The sequence below is a fragment of the Mustelus asterias genome, chromosome 13 (genome assembly GCF_964213995.1).
Source record: "Mustelus asterias chromosome 13, sMusAst1.hap1.1, whole genome shotgun sequence".
NCBI lineage: Eukaryota > Metazoa > Chordata > Chondrichthyes > Carcharhiniformes > Triakidae > Mustelus > Mustelus asterias.
In genome coordinates this window covers 3,629,729-3,653,158 of record NC_135813.1, presented here as the reverse complement: position 1 = coordinate 3,653,158, position 23,430 = coordinate 3,629,729, and the positions used below count along the sequence as shown (strand labels likewise).

General features: G+C 46.1%; 2 protein-coding genes across 2 annotated transcripts in view; one reads left to right on the top strand and one right to left on the bottom strand.

The window, feature by feature from the left end:
- Positions 1 to 168, bottom strand: part of zer1 (zyg-11 related, cell cycle regulator) — a 37,473-nt gene extending 37,305 nt beyond the window's left edge. The window contains exon 1 of the mRNA XM_078226206.1: positions 58 to 168. The gene's annotated coding sequence lies outside the window, so the exon portion shown is untranslated. The remainder of the gene's footprint in view (positions 1 to 57) is intronic.
- Positions 1 to 23,430, top strand: part of tbc1d13 (TBC1 domain family, member 13) — a 54,656-nt gene that overhangs the window by 2,664 nt on the left and 28,562 nt on the right. Inside the window, exons 2-9 of the mRNA XM_078227543.1 lie at positions 13 to 219; positions 584 to 594; positions 2,022 to 2,116; positions 5,559 to 5,599; positions 11,843 to 11,904; positions 13,586 to 13,685; positions 14,040 to 14,122; positions 16,567 to 16,726. Of these exons, the coding sequence (XP_078083669.1) occupies positions 13 to 219; positions 584 to 594; positions 2,022 to 2,116; positions 5,559 to 5,599; positions 11,843 to 11,904; positions 13,586 to 13,685; positions 14,040 to 14,122; positions 16,567 to 16,726 (759 nt within the window). The remainder of the gene's footprint in view (positions 1 to 12; positions 220 to 583; positions 595 to 2,021; positions 2,117 to 5,558; positions 5,600 to 11,842; positions 11,905 to 13,585; positions 13,686 to 14,039; positions 14,123 to 16,566; positions 16,727 to 23,430) is intronic.

Here is a 23,430-nt window from a genome sequence, read left to right as displayed (position 1 = left end):
GTTGGGGGACAGCCCGTGGCTCCGCTCTCCCGGGGCTGGGACCTGCCGGCCGCCCACCTGCTGCCGCCGCTCCCGCCGACGCTGCGATTCCTTTTTAAAAAAATTTTCCCCGAATGGAATCTCTCGGCGGCTGTCAACAAACCGGGGCTCCACTTCCGGGTCACCGGGGCCGGCCTGTCAATCAGAGACCACTTCCGGGGGAACCCGGTCCGTCCCGCGGTAAACTCCGGGTAGAAACCAAAACCCACTGAAAATACAAACTAATCACCTCGGCATCGTTGTGGTTAATGATTTAAGTCTGTAATTAATAAACATTGTGATTGATTCGCCCACTTGTTATATTATTGGTGACTGCTATTTTCAACGGGGATCACATTTTAAATTTACGAAAGTTTCTTTGAATTAGTCGGTTTGGGAGCTCAAAAGGAAACATATTAAATGCACAATGTGAGCGCCAAGAGTTTTCATTGGTTGTTTTTTTGATTCAGTGAATCTCACTGAGGACGGACAATGATCTGATCCCCGGTCGGATCTATTTCCGGTAGCACCAACTTCCGGTAGCGCGCAGCCCGACGGGAATTAGGAAGTCAACATGTCGACTCTTGTACAAGAACAGGTGAGGAGAGAGAAACCCCCCCGGCCCCGCTTCCCCTTCCCCGGCAACTGCGGCTCGCCAGCCCCGCTTCCCCAGCAACTGCGGCTCGTCAGCCCCGCTTCCCCGGCAACTGCGGCTCGCCAGCCCCGCTTCCCCAGCAACTGCGGCTCGTCAGCCCCGCTTCCCCGGCAACTGCGGCTCGCCAGCCCCGCTTCCCCGGCAGCTGCGGCTCGCCAGCCCCGCTTCCCCAGCAACTGCGGCTCGCCAGCCCCGCTTCCCCGGCAACTGCGGCTCGCCAGCCCCGCTTCCCCGGCAACTGCGGCTCGCCAGCCCCGCTTCCCCGGCAGCTGCGGCTCGCCGGCCCCGCTTCCCCGGCAGCTGCGGCTCGCCAGCCCCGCTTCCCCGGCCGCCGGCCCCGCTTCCCCGGCCGCCGGCCCCGCTTCCCCGGCCGCCGGCCCCGCTTCCCCGGCCCCGCTTCCCCGGCAGTGACAGGCCGCGCCCGGAGTGCTCCCTCCTCCTGAGGACTCTCGCTGTCCGAGCGGAATATGGAGACAGCTCCAGGGTGGGTAAAGGGGACTGGATCAGGACAGACAGAGAGGGAGGGGTTTCGAGAGGGAGGGGAGTAAGGAGGCAAGAAGAGAGGGTAGTAAAGGGGAGGGGGAGAGAGTGTGTGGGGTTGTCTTGGGGTGGGATAGAGGGGTGTCTTTAAGTTTATCAATTAGTGTCACAAGTAGGCTTACCTTAACACTGCAATGAAGTTACTGTGAAAATCTCCTAGTCACCACACTCTGGCACCTGTTCGGGTACACTGAGGGAGAATTTAGCACGGCCAATGCATCCAACCAGCACGTCTTTGGATTGTGGGAGGAAACCCATGCAGACTCAGGAAGAATATGCACAGACAGTGACCCGAGGCTGGGAATTGAAACCGGGTCTCTGGCACTGAGAGGCAGCAGTGCTAACCACTGTGCTGCCTTGGGGGTGGCTTGGGGAGGGGGTGACGTGTGTGTGTGTGTGGGGGGGGGGGGGGGGGGGTTGAGAGGAGGGGGAGTAAGGGGGGCAGGAGAGTGGGCAGTTTGAGGAGGGGAGGGATTGTGGGTTGTGAGGAGATTAAGGAGAGGGAGGGGAGGAGAAGATGTGGAGTGGGGAAGGGGTGAAGGTGTAGCTGGTAGAAATGGGTTTTGGAGGAAAGAGAAGTTAATTGGGGAGATACCTCTACTGAGTATATAGTGGCTGTTTAAATATTGGACTCCCACCTTCAGTAAGCAGTTTTGAATGCATATTATTGAGACTGCTGGGTGTCCATTTTGGGGGGGGGGGGGGTGTTTTGATTGGCCAAACGTCTTTGGTCTTAAACACAATGTGAATTGCATTGTAGACAGCACTGGTGTTGAGAGCCTCTATTTGAAAGGACCTTTACTGATAGAATCATATTTTCCGTTGCTAGGATTGCAGAGTTCAGAGTTGCCCTGAATGAACCAAAGATCAGCCTCACCAAACTACAGGAACTTTGTTTCAGTGGTAAGGAGAATGGTCTATCGTTTCTGTGTCGGATTCTGCAGAGCTGGTGACAAGGTGCCTCTGTAAATTTGTAGCACGTTTCTGCTGAAGGTATAGAACCAACAGTAATTGGTGTTGAGTTTTAAAAGGATCTGTTTTCACCTCCAACTTGGGATAGTTTTGGTGCAGTGAGGTGCTGTTTGATGATGAGTTCTGAAAGCCATTTCTCTGTGAACACTGAGTTCTGAATATAATATTTAAATTGTGTACAATGTGAATTTTAAAAATCACATGAAGTGCAACTTTTGCTGCAATATCCAACATCTAAACCAATTGACAAAGTGCATAATGGGTCAACTACAAGAATTTAGAATATAAATCTAATCCGACGCTTTAATTTCTCATTGACTCTCGCACAATTTTTAGTATTTTCTTTGAAATGTAACACATTCAATCACCCCTTTTCTGAGGCAGAGAGCTCCAAAGTTGCACAACCCTCAGAAAGAAACTCCTCATTTCTGTCCTATAAGGGCAACCTAATGCCCTGTATAACTGAAGCATAACTTCCTTATTTTTATGTTCCATTCCTCTTGCAATAAAAGATAGAATTTCAATTAGCCGCCTTAATTACTTGCCGTACATGGAATCATAGAATCCCGATAGTTAAAGTAAAGTTAGAGTTTATTTATTAGTCACAAGTAGGCTTATGTTAATGCTGCAATGAAGTTACTGTGAAAATTTTATTTATTAGTCACAAGTAAGGCTTACATTAACATTGCAATGACGTTACTGTGAAATTACTCTAGTCACCACATTCCCACACCTGTTCGGGTCAATGCACCTAACCAACGCATCTTTTGGACTGTCTGAGAAAACCGGAGCACCTGGAGGAAACCCAAGCCGACAAATCCCTTAGTCCCCACACTCTGGCGCCTGTTTGGGTACGCTGAGGGAGAATTTAGCATGGCTAACGCACCTAACCAGCACATCTTTCGGACTGTGGGAGGAAACCAGAGCACCCAGAGGAAACCCACGCAAACACGGGGAGAATGTACAAACTGTACACAGACAGTGATCCAAGCCTGGAATCGAACCAGGGTCTTTGGCATTGTGAGGCAGTAGTGCTAACCACTGTGCTACCATGCTACAGTGCAGGCAGAGGAAGGTCTGCACAGACAACAATCCCACCCAATCCCTATCCCCATAATCCCATGTATTTACTCTGCTACTCCCCCTGACAAGGGGCAATTTATCATGACAATCAACCTAACCCACATATCGTTCGAGTGTGGGAGGAAACCAGAGCACCTGGAGGAAAACCATGCATACACGGGGAGGCCGTGTAAATGCCACAGTGTCACCCCAAGGCTGGAATTGAACCTGGGTCCCTGGCGCTGTGAGGCAGCAGTGTCACCGTGCTGCCCATGCATACTAACTTTTTGCAACATGGACTAGAACACCCAGATCCCTCTGCAGCTGTTCTCTGTTTAATTAATACTCTCTTTATTCTTCCTGCTAAAGTGAACAACTTCACATTTTCCCCCATTTTTGCCCAATCTCAATCTATCCAACTCCACCTGCAACCTCAAGTCCTCTTCACAGTATAGTCCTACCTATCTTTGTAACATCTGTGAATATAGTTACCATGCCTTCACTCTTCTCGTCTAAGTCATTGTGAAACGTCGAGACCCCACACAGACCCCTGCGGCGCTCCACTCCCCACAGCCTGCCAGTAAAGCCAGGATGGTGCCGGGGCGTGGCCACTTCTTGCAAGCTGTGCCCAGCCTACCCTCTAATTCTATCCTTTACACTCATTCTACGATTCTAAAACTCTATTCTATAAACTCTTTTAAACTCCCTAACAGTGCATTATTACAGAGGTGGTATCTCGTTTTCCACCTCTTCCAAGACCCTAGGATGCAGTCCATCAACACCTGGGGAATTGTCAGCCTGCAGCTCTCACTTGGCTCAGTTCAGCTCCTGTAATGATTATAATTTCACCAAATTCCCCCCTCCCTTCCACCTCTTGATTTGTAGCTTTTACATGAATCTTTTTGCATTGTGACGACAGAGTAAAATATTTGATCATGTTGTCCGTCATTTCCTTCTTATCTGTTATTAACTGGCCACTCTCTTTAAATATCCCATTAAATGTCACCCACTACTTCTCTATTGATGTATCCCCTATTCTAGTGTGTCAGTTCACTGCAGATGACTCAGCTTTCATGCCTACATTGTTGCCCTTATTTAAATTTAATATTCTAGTCTTGGACACACTTCTTCTTTTCAAACTGGATGCAAAATTCAGTGGTCGCTGCAACTGAGGGCTGCCTTCACTCTTGAGGTCATTAATTAATCTTGTCACATTGCAAAATACCAAGTCTAATATAATGGGGAGGTGATGGTCTAGTGGTATTATCGCTAGACTATTAATCCAGAAACTCAGCAAATGTTCTGGGAACCTGTGTTTGGGTCCTGCCACGGCAGATGGTGGATTTTGAATTCAATGATTTAAAATATCTGGAATTAAGAATCTATTGATGACCATGAAACCATTGTCGATTGTCGGAAAAACCCATCTGGTTCACTGATGCCCTTTAGGGAACAAAATCTACCTTCTTTACCTGGTCTGGTCTACATGTGACTCCAGAGCCACAGAAATGTGGTTGATTCTCAACTGCCCTGGGGCAACTAGGGATGGGCAATAAATGCTGGCCCAGCCAGCGACGCCCGTGTCCCATGAATGAATAAGAATTCTTAAAAACCTGCTCTCTGGCTGGTTCCAGAACGTGCTGTTCCAAGAAAACCTCTTGAAAACATTCTATAAACTTCTTATGCAGACTACTACTGCTAATCTGATTTTTCCAGTTTATATTCAGATTAAAATCACCCATAATTATTGCCGTCTCTTTATCATGGGCACCCAATATTGTTTCTTCTGCATTTCCCCAGGTCGGGCGTGGTGGCACAGTGGGTTAACACTGCTGCCTCACAGCCTCAGGAGCCCGGGTTCAATTCCAGACTCGGGTGACTGTCTGTGTGGAGTCTGCACATTCTCCCCGTGTCTGCGTGGGTTTCCTCCGGGTGCTCCAGTTTCCTCCCACAGTCCAAAGATGGGCAGGTTAGGTGGATTGACCATGCGAGATTGCCCCTTAGTGTCCAAAGATTTTCACAGTAACTTCATTGCAGTGTTAATGTAAGCCTACTTGTGACACTAATAAATTTTAAAACTTAAGATGTGTAGGTTAGATGGATTAGCCATGGTAAATGTGTGGTGTTATGAGGATAGGGTGGGGGATGGGGCCTGGGTAAGATACTCCTGTCAAAGAGGCAGTGCAGACTCAATGGGCCGAATGGCCCCTTCTGCACTGTGCTCCGATTCTATTCTGATTAATTGGGATGATTGTGGCGTTTCTCTCTGTATTTGACAGTGCTCTGAGTCTCTCGCTGTTTCTCCCCACAGGGATTCCATTTGAAGGGGGGCTGCGCTCGCTTTGTTGGAAGGTGGGTTTTCGTTTGAGGCGAAATTAGGGGTTGCCAACTCTGGCTGGACGTATCCTGGAAGCTTCTTCATGTGATCTTAGACTTCCGACAGCCTTGCTGGGTCAAAGCGCCCATCTTATCTCCTGATACTTTTATATCTAATAAACGGAAGGGTTCAGAGAAAGTGGATAAAATCTACAGTTTCCTCTCAACACCCCAGTGATTTCTCCTCCTGTTGTTGCCCTCAGCATTCCCGAGAAATTAATCATTCAATCCGGAAGCCCCCGGGACAATCCTGCAGGGTTGGCAACCCGAGACCTAATTGAGTTTCTTGCTGTAACGCTGGTATCGGGCACTGGGTGCACACGGGGGACGTTTGTAAACAGTAATCATAGGAATTGGGCTGTGTGAAACCTGTTTTGATGTGGAGATGCCGGCGTTGGACTGGGGTAAACACAGTAAGAAGTTTAACAACACCAGGTTAAAGTCCAACAGGTTTATTTGGTAGCAAAAGCCACACAAGCTTTCGAGGCTCTAAGCCCCTTCTTCAGGTGAGTGGGAATTCTGTTCACAAACAGAACTTATAAAGACACAGACTCAATTTACATGAATGATGAGCACTACATGAGCACTTCAGCGGTCACGGGCATTCGGCCTCTGATATTCGGGTAAGCGTTCTCCAAGGCGGCCTTCGCGACACACGACAGCGCAGAGTCGCTGAGCAGAAACTGATAGCCAAGTTCCGCACACACGAGGACGGCCTCAACCGGGATATTGGGTTCATGTCACACTATTTGTAACTCCCACAGTTGCGTGGACCTGCAGAGTTTCACTGGCTGTCTTGTCTGGAGACAATACACATCTTTTTAGCCTGTCTTGATGCTCTCTCCACTCCCATTGTTTTGTTTCTTAAAGACTGGATTAGTTGTAAGTATTCGCATTCCAACCATTATTCATGTAAATTGAGTCTGTGTCTTTATAAGTTCTGTTTGTGAACAGAATTCCCACTCGCCTGAAGAAGGGGCTCAGAGCCTCGAAAGCTTGTGCGGCTTTTGCTACCAAATAAACCTGTTGGACTTTAACCTGGTGTTGTTAAACTTCTTACTGTGAAACCTGTTTCACAGGATTGTATTCGGTGACATTTGAGTCTGGCTCTGTGCTGGAGCAGTTGAAGATCGAGTGAGTCTGCCAATTTACCTGGGTGAGTGCCGCTGGAAACCGGGTGGCCAACTTATGATGACATTTTTTAAAAAGAAAAAAAAATGACAACTTTGAAGTGGGTTACAATAATTTGACAAAATAACCAGAGGGAAAATGAGAGATTTTTAAAATGCTGTTATATATGATAAATTCATAGTCGGAAAGGGTAGAAATAATCACTCTGCTGGGGTGCTGATTACATCTTGGTAGGTTTGATGAAATCTTTGTTCTTTACCTGATTAACTGTCAGTCTTTATTGACGAATAGAACTATTTACAAATATACAGTAAAGGTACAAGCTGGGATCTGTCTCCAGGCTTGGGTCTCCGCATGGCTCCATCCCACACCACACTGCCCACGGGGGGCAGGTCAGGTGTTCTCTCTCATCACTGTGTGGGTGGTGGTACTCAGTCCCGCATTAACCCTGTATGTGCCAGACCCTTGTACTATACCCGCCTGTAGTCCTTGATTTGATTTATTATTGTTACATGTATTAGTATACAGTAATGGTATTGTTTCTTGCATGCTATACAAAGCATACCATTCATAGAGAAGGAAAGGAGAGAGTGCAGAATGTAGTGTTAGTTATAGCTAGCGTGTAGAGAAAGATTAACTTCATACGAGGTAGGTCCATTCAAAAGTCTGATGGCAGCATGGAAGAAGCTGTTCTTGAATCGGTTGGTATGTGATCTTAGACTTTTGTTTCTTTTTCCCAACGGAAGAAGATAGTACAGAATGTCCGGGGTGCATGGGGTTCTTGATTGTGCTGGCTGCTTTTCCAAGGCAGCGGGAAGTTTTAGACAGAGTCATGGATGGAAGCTGGTTTGCGCGGTGAACTGGGCTTCATTCACGACCCTTTGTAGTTTTTTGCGGTTTTGGGCAGAGCGGGAGCCATACCAAGCTGTGATACAACCAGAAAAAATGCTTTCTATGGTGCATCTGTAAAGTTGGTGAGAATCATAGCTGACATGCCAAATTTCCTTAGTCTTGTGAGAAAGTAGAGGCATTGGTGGGGTTTCTTAACTATAGTGTCGACATGGGGGGACCAGGACGGGTTGTTGGTGATCTGGACACCTAAGAACTTGAAGCTTTATCCAATGTATTTAATGTATGCTTATTTACCTAATGACTTGCATTGTTATTACAACATACTCAATATTACTACATTATCAGGTCCTTGAATTCAAAGGTTCATTCGGCCTGGATGCCTTCTCTCCCTCCCATACCTTGTTCACACGAGTGACGGAGGAGTGGTACACTCAGTTATTGCTGGTCCTTCCTGTGGGTTTGGATGTTGTTCTGGCATCGGGGGATGTTTTCATCCTGTTCTTCATTCCTTCGTGTTGACCTGCACTTGGTTGGTTCAGCTGTTGAGCTGGTCAGTGGTTTGTTGTGGGCTGGGTGAACGTTGTATTCATCTCCTTGTTGCTTCTTTCACTTCTTCCATCGTCATGAGGGTCATCGTGGCGTCCTCCGTGATGGAGGAAGAGCATTCCCGTGACTAGAATGAGGTTTAGTGGTGCGCTCACCGCTGTTGGCAATGGACAGCAGCTACCAGGTTCCAGCATCCTTTGTGGCTTTGGCATGCTTGCTGGGAATTGCCGTGCATGTTCGGTGGTTGCAGTGCTGACCTGCTGTACCGTCGTCGGAGCGGGAAGCTGAGGTTCGTCGGACTGCTGATCGCCCTTTTACAGCCTGTGATGGAGGGTTTGCTGTTACCTCCTAGGTGGTTGGCTGGTTTGATCATTGTCAGTTTTTTGGCCCCTGTAACAAGAATGGACAAACCCGCTCCGCAATGAGAGAAGACGGGTTCACAGCTGAAGTCCCAGTCAGGGAATGTTTCTTTGTTTGACTGCTCTGGAACTTGCAGTTCTGTACGATTAACAACTGTGGCTGTCTTAATATCATGGTGGCACAGTAGTTAGCATTGCTGCTTCAAAGCGCCAGGGACCTGGGTTCAATTCCTGCCTTGGGTCACTGTCTGTGCGGAGGCTGCACGTTCTCCCCGTGTCTGCGTGGGTTTCCTCCGGGTGCTCCGGTTTCCTCCCACATTCTGAAAGACGTGCTGGTTAGGTGCGTTGGCCGTGCTAAATTCTCCCTCAGTGTACTCGAACAGGTGCCGGAGTGTGGCAACTAGAGGATTGTCACAGTAACTTCATTGCAGTGTTAACATAAGCCTACTTGTGACACCAATAAATATACTTATCTTTTGCCTTTTTGAGGTGCTTCAGGGCTACAATGGCATCTCTGCTTGAGAGAGAAAAGCTGCTTACGGATGACATACTTCAGCTCAAAGTTTGTTTTTCCGCCATACCTTAGTGATTCTGGAATCATGCCGATGACTCTCAACTGGATTCCTCTGGACCCATGGAGTGGCGAGTCTGTAGGTTGAAGACGGAGGCCTTTTAGCCACGGTTCTTTGTCCAACAGGGTTGTTAACTCTGGTTCCTGTGTCTAATCTAAAATTTGTTAAATGGCCATTGACTGAATTATCTGCATTCCAAAACGGAAAGCCAAGATCTATGACCTCATCGAAGAGGCTGTGTTTTTTCCAGCCGTGCAATCCCAACCACATGAATAATCTTTGTGCTATCTCAAGAGATTTTGCCTTGCATGGTTTGTCCAATCCTAGTGTCACAAGTAGGCCTATGTTAACACTGCAATGAAGTTACTGTGAAATTCCCCTAGTCGCCACACTCCGACGCCTGTTCGGGTACACTGAGGGAGAATTTAGCATGGCCAATGCACCCTAACCACATCTTTTGGACTGTGGGAGGAAACCAAAGCACCCAGAGGAAACCCATGCAGACGGGGTGAATGTGCAAACTCTGCACAGACAATGACCCAAGCCAGGAATTGAAGCTGGGTCCCTGGTGCTGTGAGGCAGCAGTGCGAACCACTGATCTCACCTGTGGGGGCTGCACGGCATTGGAATGGTTGCCCTGCTGGCCGGTTCGGGTATTGCTTTCCCCGGCCTGGAGTGTCTCTTTGTCTTTGCTTAACCAGCTGGACTGTGGGTTGACCTCTGCACCGCAATTATTCTCTCTCTTTTAAAATGGTCCTGTGCTCCTTATGGAGTTCTGGATTGCCTTTTCCGGGGTTAGATCATCCTTTGCCTGCGGGAGATTCAGAGAGTGCATCTTCTGTTACTCCTACCGCTGTTCTGTCTCTGATGAGTTCCAATTTTAAATCTTTGTACTTGCAACCTTCTGCCATCCTGTACAGATCACTGATGAATGAATGAATCAACAGGCTTCCCTGGCAGTTGGGCCCTCATTGAATTTGGCTCTATCATGTATTTTATTATTCCTCATATTAAAATAAAAGCAGAATGGTTTTAGTACCTCTTCAAATTGTGACACTAATAAATAAACTTAAACTTTAAACTAATTCCCTGCATTGCATAATGTTGCCTGCAATTGGTCCTACTGAGTAAAGCAGTGTGTTGACTTTTTATGCGAAGCTGCATCTTAATCTTTCAGAGTCCCCAGTTTTGTAATTGATCTGGACCTTTGATTAGTCCGAATTGACTTGCAAGTGTGTTACTCTGATCCGTGTTCAAGGATGTTCTGCTGTGAGAGCTGTCTGAATTTCAAGATGGTGTTGCTGTTCGGTTGGTGACCGCAGGATTTCCTGCCTTTGACAGGTTCTGCAACAATCGTAATCACACTCAGTGTTAAAAAAGTTCATTGGTGGCTGCCTGGCACGGCTGCTGCACAGTCTCTTGGTCTGCATTTTACTTTAAATCTACAAATTGGTTGAATCCTGGCCTTTACTTTCCTGATGTGGAGATGCCGGCGTTGGACTGGGGTAAGCACAGTAAGAAGTCTCACAACACCAGGTTAAAGTCCAACAGGTTTATTTGGTAGCAAATAAACCTGTTGGACTTTAACCTGATGTTGTGAGACTTCTTACTGTGCTTTACTTTCCTCTCAGCTACTTTTAGAAATTGCAATTTAACTGATTATTTATTGTGCTTTGGAATGAACTCAGATCGCATGTCGACTTGGAATCAGGTTTTTTTTTCGACCTGTGCTCCCGATTCTGAATTCTTGGAATTATAAAAGGTTTGTCTCACCCTGCTGACTCTGCATTCTGGGATCTGAAACCGTTCTTCTGAAGGAGTTGCAATGGATTCTTCTGCTGCAATAAGGAGTTTTAGATCCCTTCTCTCTCTCTCTCTCTCTCTCTCTCTCTCTCCCTCTCTCTCTCTCTCTCTCTCTCTCTCTCTCTCTCTCTCCCTCCCTCCCTCCCTCCCTCCCTCCCTCCCTCCTCTCCCTCCTCTCCCTCCTCTCCCTCCTCTCCCTCCTCTCCCTCCTCTCCCTCCTCTCCCTCCTCTCCCTCCTCTCCCTCCTCTCCCTCCTCTCCCTCCTCTCCCTCTCTCTCTCCCTCCTCTCCCCCGCCTTCAGCTTCCAAGCCTTTCTTTGAACAGAAGTAGACCACTCGGCCCCTTGAGCCAGCTTCGCCATACGATTAGATCATGGCTGTAACCTCAACTTCACTTTCCTGCCTACCCCAGTAATCTCTCTCCCCCTTGCTTATCAAGAATCTATCCACCTTTTGGAGCATTTTGTAGGAGATTTTTCTTTTCTTCTGGTTCTGGGCTCCTGGAGCAGCTTTTCAGGTCAGACTGCCTTGAGTGTTTTCTCAGTCTTGCAGCATTTTAGCTTTTCTTTGCTTTTTCTGTAAGGTTTTTAGAAGTTTCCACCATGTTGCGTGGTATCGGGTATTTCTTGGTGAGTTTGATGAAATCTTTAGTCTTTGGCAGGTTAACTGTAAGTCTTAAACCATTAGAACAATTTACAAATATACAGAAAAGAAAATATACAACCTAGGATCTGTCCAACAGCACACACACCCCTAGATGCAGGTCATGTATTGTACTCAGTTCCACATACATTTCCTATATATGCCAGACTCTACTTTCCCCCAAGTCTTTATCCAATATATTTATTGTATACTAGTTTACTTCACGTCGTACTACCCCCTCTCCGGCTTTTCCTTGAATGCAGAGGTTCAGACAGCCTCGAGGCCTCATAACCATGATCTCCTGTCTGCTTCTAGATCCTCCTCAATTATCTTCCAACCGAGCAAGCCCAGTGGAGCTCCTTCCTGAAGAAACAAAGGTGAGATGACACTTTTCTTTTTACGTTGCATGTGGGTGATGCCACCACCTGGAACAATCCAGGCCAACCTGGTGGTTTGGAGAAGGGTGGGGTATTTGGGAGGGGTGGGTGTTAAATGGGAGTTGACTGTCTTGAAGCTGAAGCCACTTAGACAGTTTGTCCTTTTTGCTTTATGGGGTGAGGTGAAAGGAAGCCGTAAAATCTTCTCCATGTATTCAAAGAGGCGTGGGCTAGGTTGATTGGCCATGTAAATTGACCCTTGTGTCAGGGGAATTTGCAGAGTAAATGTATAGCATTATGGGAATAGGTGGTCGAGATTCTGGTTGCTGCAGACTCGATGGGTCGAATGCCGCCTCCTGTACTGTAGGGATTCAATGATTCTATGTATTAGCTGAATTCCAAAAGCCAGACACAGCCCAGTACCCAGTGCCCTCACCCCCTTTCATCCATCATCATTAGTGGTTTGCAATTGATTTCCAGTGAGTTGGCAGCAGTGTACCAGCCTACACAGTCCTTGATATTACAGTGGAACCCCGATTTAGAGCGAAATCGGATATGACGCAATGGACCCCCTTTTTTTTTTGCTATTTCCGGTTTAGCGATTTAGCGCGACCCCGATAACATTCGTGATAACATTTTATGGACCCCAACCATCGCGTTAAAACGGGGCTGCACTGTACCAACACTGTAATAGGAAACCGATTAGTATTTGTGAAGCATGCCTTGTAGCACTGATGTGCTGTAAGGATATGAATGTATTGTTTCTTAATATTCACCATTTAGTAAAATTTGTGTGTTTTCTGCCATTTTATTTAAAGTTTATTTATTTGTCACAAGTAAGGCTTACGTTAACACTGCAATGAAGTTACTGTGAAAATCCCCTAGTCGCCACACTCCGGTGCCTGTTCGGGTACACTGAGGGAGAATTTAGCATGGCCAATGCATCCTAACCAGCACGTCTTTTGGACAGTGGGAGGAAACCGGAGCACCCGGAGGAAACCCACGCAGACATGGGGAGAACGTGCAGACTCCGCACAGACAGTGACCCAAGCCAGGAATTGAACCCGGGCCTCTGGTGCTGTGAGACAGCAGTGCTAACCACTGTTTAGACATACAGTGGATCTTTGACTAATTGAGTGCTGTTTCTGAACAAACTGACTCAGTGTGCTGTACAGTCCCTTTCTGTGCTGTACTGATCTATGAAGACACCTTTAGCCAAAAGTACGTTGGTTATTCCTCCTCCTTCAGATCCCATGCCCTAAAACTGCTTTGACAACCATAGACCTCCATTGGATTGGTCCATGGTTATACTTGACAAAGTACTGAATGGTTCACTGTTGCTTTCTGCAGTTTAGTTGACCAGGAAACTCTCCTCTTGCCACTTGCCGTCAGGCGCGTGGGAAGGATTTGCAAGCTGATCATCTGTTTACGCACATTATGAATGCACCTTCTTTGGTCATCAAGTCCTGGAGTGGAACTTGGACCCAGAGATTGGGGCGCTACCCATTGCACCACAGAGCGCCCATGGTATTGAGGTGCTCCATCTAGCACCCTCTCTGCAGTGAGAGGCTGGGTGGCCTTTTGGGGTAGTTTTGGTTTCAGGAGTCTAAGTGTTCTGCCAGAGCTGTTGAAATTGGGCCTCTGAGTTTTGCCTGATCTCGAGTGGTTTATTCGATTGCAGGGAGATTTATGCACAGTTCCTGAAGGAGATGATAATTCAGCCTGGAATCGCCAAGGCAAATCTGGGCTTCATCCGAGAAGATGTCACTCTCGAAGATCACGTGAGTCTCCTTTGTTTTCTGTCGCAAGAGATTTTATTGGTGACTGGTTCACAGGCGTTGACTACAAATACTCGGCCTGTGTGTTTGTTTCAGATTGATTGTTGGATTAATTAAAATTCCCTTTGTGTATCTTCTCCACGTTTCATAACTTTATTCCTGCCCATTTCTCCCTTTTCATAATGAGCTCCATAACGCAGGAAATAGCGCTGCCCATCGGGCCTGTGCGGGTTGGTGCAGCCGGTGCTGTCCGTCGGGCCCGGGTTGCCGAATAAACCTCTCCTGAGGAAGTCTCCCTCGTGTAATTCCCATTGCATGTTTCCTTCCGATTTAAATGTTTCCTTTTTTCTCAAATAGCCCTTGAATCCAAACCCTGACAGTCGATGGAACACGTATTTTAAGGACAACGAGGTTCTCCTGCAAGTGGACAAAGATGTCCGGTAAGCCGGAGGGGGGGGGGAAAGCGATGGAGCAACTTTCAATTCCTCCGAGCATCGCCCGGAACACTTTGAGCTGAAGAGCCGTTATTTTTTTTTGTCAGCAAAACCTGGCAGCCAGTTTGTGCAGAGTAAGATCCCTCAAACAGCAATCCGTTAGGAACGTGGGAGCAGAAGGAGGCCATTCAGTCCCTCGAGACCGCTCCACCATTCGTTTAGGTCCTGGCTGTTCTCCACCACCTTTCCATTTACCTGTCTTAGCTCCAGACCCCTTATCAAGAAAAACCTATCAGCCTCCGAATCAATGGCTTCAATTAACCCCTAACATTCATTACCTTCTGCCCGAGAGAGTTTTGCAGTTTAATTAATGCGGAAGAAAGTCATTCCTGATTTCCCTGCTCAATGATCAAGCTCTAATTTTAAGATCGAATCTCCCTCGTTCTTGAATTCCCCCCTTCTCCCCAACCACAGCAATAGCTCCTCCACATCAACCCTATTGAATCCTTTTAATATTTTAAACATCTTGATTAGATCACACCCCCACCCGCTACATAAACTTCTAAACTCCAGAGAATACAGGCCAAACCGGTGCAACCTGTTCTTATAATTTAACCCTTGCAGTGAATCGGCACAGCATTTCCTACTACTGATTCCACTCTGTTGTACCAGGCTCTTTATAGCGGAATCATGGTAACTTTCTGTCCACTCGAGGAAGCAGATTTGGGCTCGGTTTAATGTCTCATTCAAAAGGCGCACACCTCTGACAATCTCTTGCGCTGCCTAAATGATCGGCTGAGGGCTCTTGGTGTTGGGATTTCAATCCGTAGCCTCCTGCCTCCAATGCAAGAAAGCTGCCGCTGAGCCATGAAGGTTAAGCAGCACGTTTCCTTGCGAGTAACCCTCTCCCTCCCCTCCACGTTCGCATACAGGAAGATTGCACTGTAAAATGTCTCACAACACCAGGTTAAAGTCCAACAGGTTTATTTGGAATCACGAGCTTTCGGAGCGCTGCTCCTTCGTTAGATGAGTCCAATAGTGCGGACTCACCTGGTGAAGGAGCAGCGCTCCGAAAGCTCGGGATTCCAAATAAGCCGGTTGGACTTTAACCTGGTGTTGAGAGACTTCTTACTGTGCCCACCCCAGTCCAACGCCGGCATCTCCATGTCAGGAAGATTGCAGGCAGTGTCTGTGCACTTTGCCTCCCCCAGCTACAGCAAAGCTGCTACCGCTAAGGGCAGGCTTGGAGGAGGAGGAAGAGAAAAGTAATTGATTCCTGCAAGACTCTATCACTGATGCTCACTTAACATTTGGGGAAAGAGCTGGAAAATTGGTTGCTTGCAGGATTTGTCCTTGTTTTAACCTACTCACTCTCTGGATGTGGGTGTAATGGCTAGGCTGACATTTACTGCACATCCCTAATTGCGCTGAGAAAGTGATAGAGATGGGCCTTTGTTGGGCTCATTGTATCTGTGCTGTATGAGCTGTCTAGTTAATCTCCCTCTCCTGCACTTCATAGCCGCATAAACCTTTCCTATAAAATGCTTTGAGTTTTGATTTGATTTATTATTGTCACGTATTAGTATACAGTGAAAAGTATTGTTTCTTCGTGCTATACAGACAATGCATACCATTCATAGAGAAGGAAAGGGGAGAGTGCAGAATGTAGTGTTAGTCATAGCTAGGGGGGAGAGAAAGATCAACTTAATGCAAAGTAGGCCCATTCAAAAGTCTGACAGCAGCAGGGAAGAAGTTGTTCTTGAGTCGGTTGGTACGTGACCTCAGACTTTTGTATCTTTTTTCCAACGGAATAAGGTCGAAGAGAGAATGTCCGGAGTGCATGGGGTCCTTAATTATGCTGGCTGCTTTTCCGAGGCAGCGGGAAGTGTAGACCGAGTCAGTGGATGGGAGGCTGGTTTGCGTGATGGATTAGGCTTTGTTCACGACCCTTTGTAGTTTCTTGCGGTCTTGGGCAGAGCAGGAGCCATAACAAGCTGTGATACAACTAGAAAGAATGCTTTCTGTGCTGCATTTCTTGTGTGATAATCTTAATTCTTCATTTCCAATTGCTTAAATCATTCTTGCTGCTGGTGTGAGGTCTATAGACACTGCAATTCACCCCAGTGTTACCTCTTCGGTTTTGGGTGGTTGAAATCTCTTCTGCATTGTGGAAGGTACGCGCGGAGTGAGTTTGAAAGATTCGCCTGCTTGCTCTAGCACTTTAAAGAAATTCCAGTTGAGGATTGCAGCTGTGGAAATAAACAGCTTGATTATGCTGAAACTCCAGTGAGGCCAGCAGATCCCCCCATTTCTCCGGGAATCCCATGTGAAGTGTGCGCAGGGGAAGGAGGAAAACAAGCAAAAAGAAAGTGGAGATAGAATTGAAAATGTGTGTTCCATGAAACTGCCTCTGCCGCTACATCCAACCCCAACTTGTTTCTCTCTTCTAGACGGCTATACCCAGACATGGCGTTTTTCCAGCGGCCCACTGACTACCCATGCCTTCTGATCATGGACCCCCAGAACGAATTTGAAACACTTCGCAGGCGGGTGGAACAGACCACCTTGAAGTCTCAGACTGTTGCGCACAATCGGAGCGGTGTTACAAATGTAAGGTCTTCAGCGTGGGGTAATCCTGATACTTTTAATAACTGAATGGTAGCGAAATGTCTGCCTGATGTTTAACTACACTTACCTTCCCCAATTCCTGCTGTGTTTAACCTTGCTGGGCATTTTCTGGCCCTTGGATTATTGAACAGATTTAAAAACAAACCCAACAATAGGGTCTTCAATCTTGTTAATCTCCTGTTCGCTTCATAAAGTTTCATCCTTCTCTGATATGTCAATGACCGCAAGTAAAAGCTAAGAACTGTCAGTACACAGTTTAAGCCAATATTGCCTGCTTTCAGTTACATGTGCAGCACAGGAACAGGCCACTAGGCCCAAGAGGTCTATGTTGGTCCAAAACAGAAAAATGCTGGAAAATCTCAGCAGATCTGACAGCATCTGTGGAGAGAGAGTTGGGCCAACGTTTCAAGTCTAGGTGACCCTTCATGAGACCGGTTATTGAGACTCGAAATGTTGGCTCTATTCTCTCCCCACAGGTGCTGTCAAACCTGCTGAGATTTTCCAGCATTTTCTGTTTTTGTTTCAGATTCCAGCATCCCAGTATTTTGTATTTATCTTAGGTCTGTGTTGGTACTTTAGTTTTTTAAGAATATTTTTATTGAAAATGTTCATTTTACATTTGCCATAAATCGCGGCAAATCCCCAAAATCCAGTACAGTAAGAGTAATCGTTATTCTACACAAACGTACAGAAACGACAGTGAATATTTATACAAATGATTCCAATTATCCATCATCACAATCGTTGTAGTCACATTTCCTCTCCTAAAGAAAAGATATCAGATAGAGTGGGGGATCTCGGGATAATACCCTGAGCACATGGCCTTAGGGTGCACACCCTATTCCACAGGATAGCACTACAGAGCTACAAAATATACAGGATCTCTTACTGGGTTATAAACAAGAGCCTAATTCAGCATCCAAGGACTTCCAGGCAATGGAAGGATGACCCATGAAAGGGGGAACATCAGAGCACTGAAATTGGTACAGGTGTAGCATAGCAGCCTGCACACTCATGTATAGGAACCAGTAGCCAAGGACTCTTGCACCTCACCCAAGCTCACAGCACTGCAAACCTCCCTCCTCTCATCACATCAGGGGCACCGATCAGACTCCCAATCACTGGAAAATTTAAACCATTTTCCTCCAAGGGAAACCTTATTGACAAGGAGAAGCAGCAGTGTCAAGACACCCATCCACAGGACATCTCAGGGAGAGATACAACCACCACCCTCCCGACAAGATGAGGGAAACCCATGACTATAACAAATCAGAGCCTATATCAACGCCTCACCCACCCGGATAAAGAGAGGAAGCCCCAAAAAGTGAGGCACATCAGGATTGTTCAGTAAATGCCAGATGTTGGCAGGAATTCTCCAGCCATTCATGCTGGTGGGATTCTCTGGTCCCGCTGGCAGTGTACCCCCGCCCCGCGGGTTTCCTGCCAGCATGGGGGTGACGTCAATGGGAATTCCCATTGGCAGAACCAGAGAATCCCACCGCTGGCAAACAACGTGTCACCTCCCGCCAGCGGGAAACACGCGGTTGGGAAGCCAGAGAATCCTGTCCATTGTCTTTTAGTGTACATTTTCACCAGAAGGGTACCAGGACCACAGCAACACCACCTTACCATGAACAGGATATTGCACATTTTTTAAAAAAGGCAAACCAGATAAGTCGATACCACACAACCCTCATGGCCCACAGCTAACTCAGTCTGCTTCCCAATCGAAAGGAGGAGACCCACAAACCGTTAAACCCCAGTCTCCTGTGACACCACTGTGCCTTTAAGAAATGTATTTTAAAAATTATGTTCTCTGCAGTTATAAGCAGCTTTGTTGTTTTTTCATTGTGGCACTGGCTGCCTGATTAGAAGTCCTTTTTATTGCTGCTTAAATGGGGTTTTGTTTTTAATCTGAGCCTAATGTGATGTCCTGGAGTTTTATGAGTTTACAACCCTTTTGAATTTGTTGGGGGAAGAACGATTGACGAGTTCTTTTACTTTCAGTTTTGGCTGCTGTTAGAAGGCGTATGGACTCCTGGATGAAGACAGTGTGTTTGTCTCTTTCCCCGTTATTAGAAATTCTGCTATGTTGGAAGCAGTCTTTCTTGCCTTCCTGGTGTGAAAATTCTGATGTTGGTGCCTTGCTAGTTAGAGGCAAGCAGTGGCTCTATCTCTGCCTCGAGGTGGGCTGGTGACTGCAGAGCTGGGAAGTCAGAGTTTCAACTCTCTATCCAAAGGACTAACTCGCAGCAAGTGTTGCAGTGCTGGAAAATCCAGCATCATGTCAGCATTCTTATTTTCTGGGCTAAACCTGGGCCTGTTTGTAAGGAGGTTTGTTGTGTTGGAACGGTGCATTTAGTTATTGAGGTGTATACAATATCAAGGGGTTTTTTTTGTCTTGGTTGTAATTGATAAAAGTTATTGCTAATTTTCTTTCTATGTGTTAACTGTATTCTTAAACTTTGTTTGATAAAAGCTCCCTAGTCAGTCATTTGAATCATACCTGAAGTGAAACATCTCATGCCCTAGCCAAGTTCAAAATGCAAAACTTATGGCATAGGTTGACTTCATAAAACACTTTGGAGTTTCTGACCTGTATTATAACACTTCCTCATTCCATTGTCGGAGCACACCAGTGGATGAACACCATCAATAAAAAGAATAAACAATCCTGATTTTCATAGTATAATGGGTGACAAATGCCTCTATGCTCATATAGCATACACCCATGTTAGGATACAAGACAATATTCCAAAATCAGGCTTTAAATCTCAAGGGAACAAAATTCTAGATTAATGATGAACTGGCAAAGAACAGTTAAGGCTCCAGTGGGTGATGAGGACCCGACATGTCCAGCGACCTTCAACCGTTCTCGATGAACACCGATGACAAAACAATGTAAGACCAGTGGTCGGAGCCTTCGACTGACCCCCCCAAGCCTGAAAAACTGGATACGGTGTATGTTACAGAGTGCCTTTTTGAGTACAGAGTGTTCTATAAGCCTATTCTCCTATGTAATTGTTTTACTGGCGTCTCTTGAGAGGTCTGAGCATGTGCGGGCTTTGGCGGCTTTTCAATCTGCAAGAGGGTGAATTGGAAGCAAAACCTGTTTTACTAGTGCTCCTGTTTTCATAGTTGCTGTTATTACTGTTCTGCTGAGTTACTATTAAAAAGATGTGACTGCAAGCTCAGCATTAACCAGGTTTCCAAGTTACATGCTTACCGAGGGTGGAAGACTTGATTTCAACATCTGTGTGAGGCAAGAAGTTTTAAACACCGGACATGAGCCAAACATATCAGCAACTCTTGCTAGAGGAAGATTCGAAGCAGCATGTGACCATCGACACGCATGAAGGGTTGCTCAAGTACAATCGCTTGGTTTATCCTCCATTCTGGCGATCTTTCGAAGGGCGGTGGACAACTTGTTGCTCGGCATTCCTCAGGCTGCTGTCTACTTAATTACTGGGTAGACTGAGGAGGAGTATCTCAGCAATCTGGATCAATATGTTAAAATGTTTTCAGAGGCAGGACTGCATCTGAAAAGGAGCTAGTGCATTTTCCAGACACCAAGCCAGGGGTATCTAGGCCACAGAATCCCTGCGCAAGACTTTTCTCCTGTTGACGGGAAAATCCGAGCGATTAAGGAAGCTCTGGAGCCCAGGAATGTGTCTGCATCTCTTTGTAGACTCTTTATAACTCCTCCTGACAACTTGCGTTCCTACCTATTGTGGTGCCATCAGCAGCTTTTCCTACCCAACTCATTATTTCTTCCTGTGCGCCTGTCCTACAGTGTGGTCACTGATAGGTGACCTAACTCACTTAGTCTATCCCTCCAGTCTTTTCTATACAGGCCGGTTCACCCTTTCCCATTAAACATATTTTCTCACTTCTGGTGTCAACCATGTAAATCTTCTTTGCACCTTCACCGTAAGATGGTGGGAGCAGAAGTAGGCCATTCAGCCCCTCCGGTCTACTCCACCATTCAATGAGATCATGACTGATCTCCTATGATTCTCCACTCCACCTTTATCGCCATAATCCTCGATTCCCTTACTGATTAAAAATCTGTCTATCTCAGCCTTGAACATACTTAACAATTTAGCCTCTACAGCCCTCTGCTGTAAATAGTTCTACAGATTTACTGAGTGCTCTAAGAGAAGAAATTCCTCACCTGTCTTAAATGCATGACCCCTTACTCCGAGATTATGTCCTCTGGTCCTGGACTCTCCCAGAAGGATAAACAACCTCTCAGCATCTACCCTGTCACACTCAGAGAATCCTATATGTCTCTAAGGTGCTTCTCACCTGTACTTCCTCAAACCTTTTTTTGCATTATGAAGATTAAAGCCTTTCATAGTATTCCAAGTGTGGTCTAACCAAAGTTCTGCACAAGTTCAACATAATTTCTGAACTTTTCAATCCTATCCTATCCCAATGAACCCCAGTGCTTTATTTTCTTCTTTTAAGAGCTTACCTGTGTTCCTACGTTTTTGTGCATCAGTTTTCTGTATTTGTCCCGCCCGATCTCGCCCTCCTTCCCTCCCCGCCCTCCTTCCCTCCCCGCCCTCCTTCCCTTCCTTCTCGCGCACTCTTCCCCCTCCCCCCACAGCCCGCCCCCCACAGCCCGCCCCCCACAGCCCGCCCTTCCCCTTTAAGGCCTCATTATCATCAGGTACATTTTTATGTTGGAATATAATTTTATTCTTTATATAACTGTGGTTAGAAAATAGTATTTAAATAATTTACATTTGTACTGTTAGAAATAATGCATAGCTTTAAGTAAGTTTAATTTTGTATTTCTGCATTTGAAAACATTAATAGCATTAATAAATGTTAATAATAGGTGGCACAGTGGTTAGCACTGCTGCCTCACAGCGCCAGGGACCTGCGTTCGATTCCCGGCTTGGGTCACTGTCTGTGCAGAGTTTACACATTCTCCCCGTGTCTGCATGGGTTTTCTCCGGGTGCTCTGGTTTCCTCCCACAGTCTGGTTAGGGTGCATTGGCCGTGCTAAATTCTCCCTCAGTGTACCCGAACAGGCGCCGGAGTGTGGGGACTAGGGGAGTTTCACAGTAACTTCATTGTAGTGTTAATGTAAGCCTGCTTGTGACATTAATAAATAAACTTAAGCTTGGTTCAAATGCTTGCATGCTAATGAAGGTTTATGGTGTGAAAGCAAACTGGATTTAAAGAAAAACTACACTGTTGCTTAGAAACCAGGGGCTGCGATGGGGCATAAGGAACTTTTTAGTTGTAAACTGGAGCCAGGAGAAGCTAGATACAGGGCAAGGGAGCTGCAGAGAGCAGATTTCCCAAAAGGCAATAAGCCCCAAACACTAGGGAGTGGGGACAAAAGAATATCTCAAAGACAGTTAAGCCAAAAGGGACAAAGGATAAGATGATGAATCAGGATCCTGTGTGGTGAGGTTAAAGTAAAATGCAGAAAAGTGCTTTACGTTTTTTTAAAAAAAGCTCAAGAACAATATTTAAAGTTGATTGGGTGAGAAGCCGGACATCGGAAGTCAATCAAAAGTTTGATGACACCTTAATGCAGCCTGTAAAGTAACAATGTTCTGATCGTGTGGCTGGATACCTGAGAGATTGGGCGGAAACTTGAATGATGTGACAATCCAAGAAAGAAGAGTATCAAAAGGAGGCTTGAAATCCTGGAGGTGGATCTTAGTAAAGTCATCCGGGGGAAAGAGTTGCTTGAGTGAAGATTCCAAGCTCATTCTTTAGAGTTCTGATACCCTTGTTTGAATTGAGACCAGTTGGCTCCAGAGTGTGAGAAGCATCTGGGGAGATTCCACAAGTTGTTTTGGGTGGCATCTGTAATTGGTTTCAGAGTGTGGCGTGTCTGACCACAATTTGCCTATTGTTTTACGTGGACTGTGTACATTGGGTTATCCTTACAGATCTGTAAAGGTATTGCTATAAAGGGGAGGTTAATCCTCCCTCTTGAGAACTAACACCAAAACACCCAAAGAGGAATACCTTGCCTTATCTGTAAAAAGTGTGTGTGAAGTGGTGTGACCTGCTCTTCAGCAACCTTTAGTGGTTAAATACAAAATAAATCCCTGACACTCTCTAAAATCAACGCACAATTTATTTATCTAACAGTGGCCAAATTAACTAAACTATTAACAAACCGAATAAATCCCCTCTGACTATTAACTATTCCCAAATAAAACCAGATTCTAATGGAATGCTATTCCAATTAATGCAATCCCCACTCATTAACAAAAATAGAATTTAGTCATTGTCTAAATTACAACCAGGTTTTGTGTTTTCTGGAATATTCTGGGTCTTCTCTGTTGATTCCTCTGTTTGGAACTTCTTTCTTCTTTAGTACCTTTGCTATCGAGATGGTGCTTTGAGCTGTGGCAGGTGGCAGTTGTGTTCTCCTTTTTGTTTACTGCCCTATTCTTTTATACCTGTGGTGACATATCAGTAATTCCCATAATACGATTGGTCCTCGGTTGTCAAAACCATCAGATTTAACTTTAATAGGTTCTTGGTATCTAAGTGCCTGATTCAAATTGATTGGCGAAATTCAAAAGCTTGTTTTGTTAAAAACTGCTGTTTGGCCTTTCGACACTAATGTTTCAGTTTGGGCTCTCTGTGTGCTTGCACTTTTTAACTCTCAGCACAGAAAAAGCACCACCTTTTAAAGGCACCGTGCA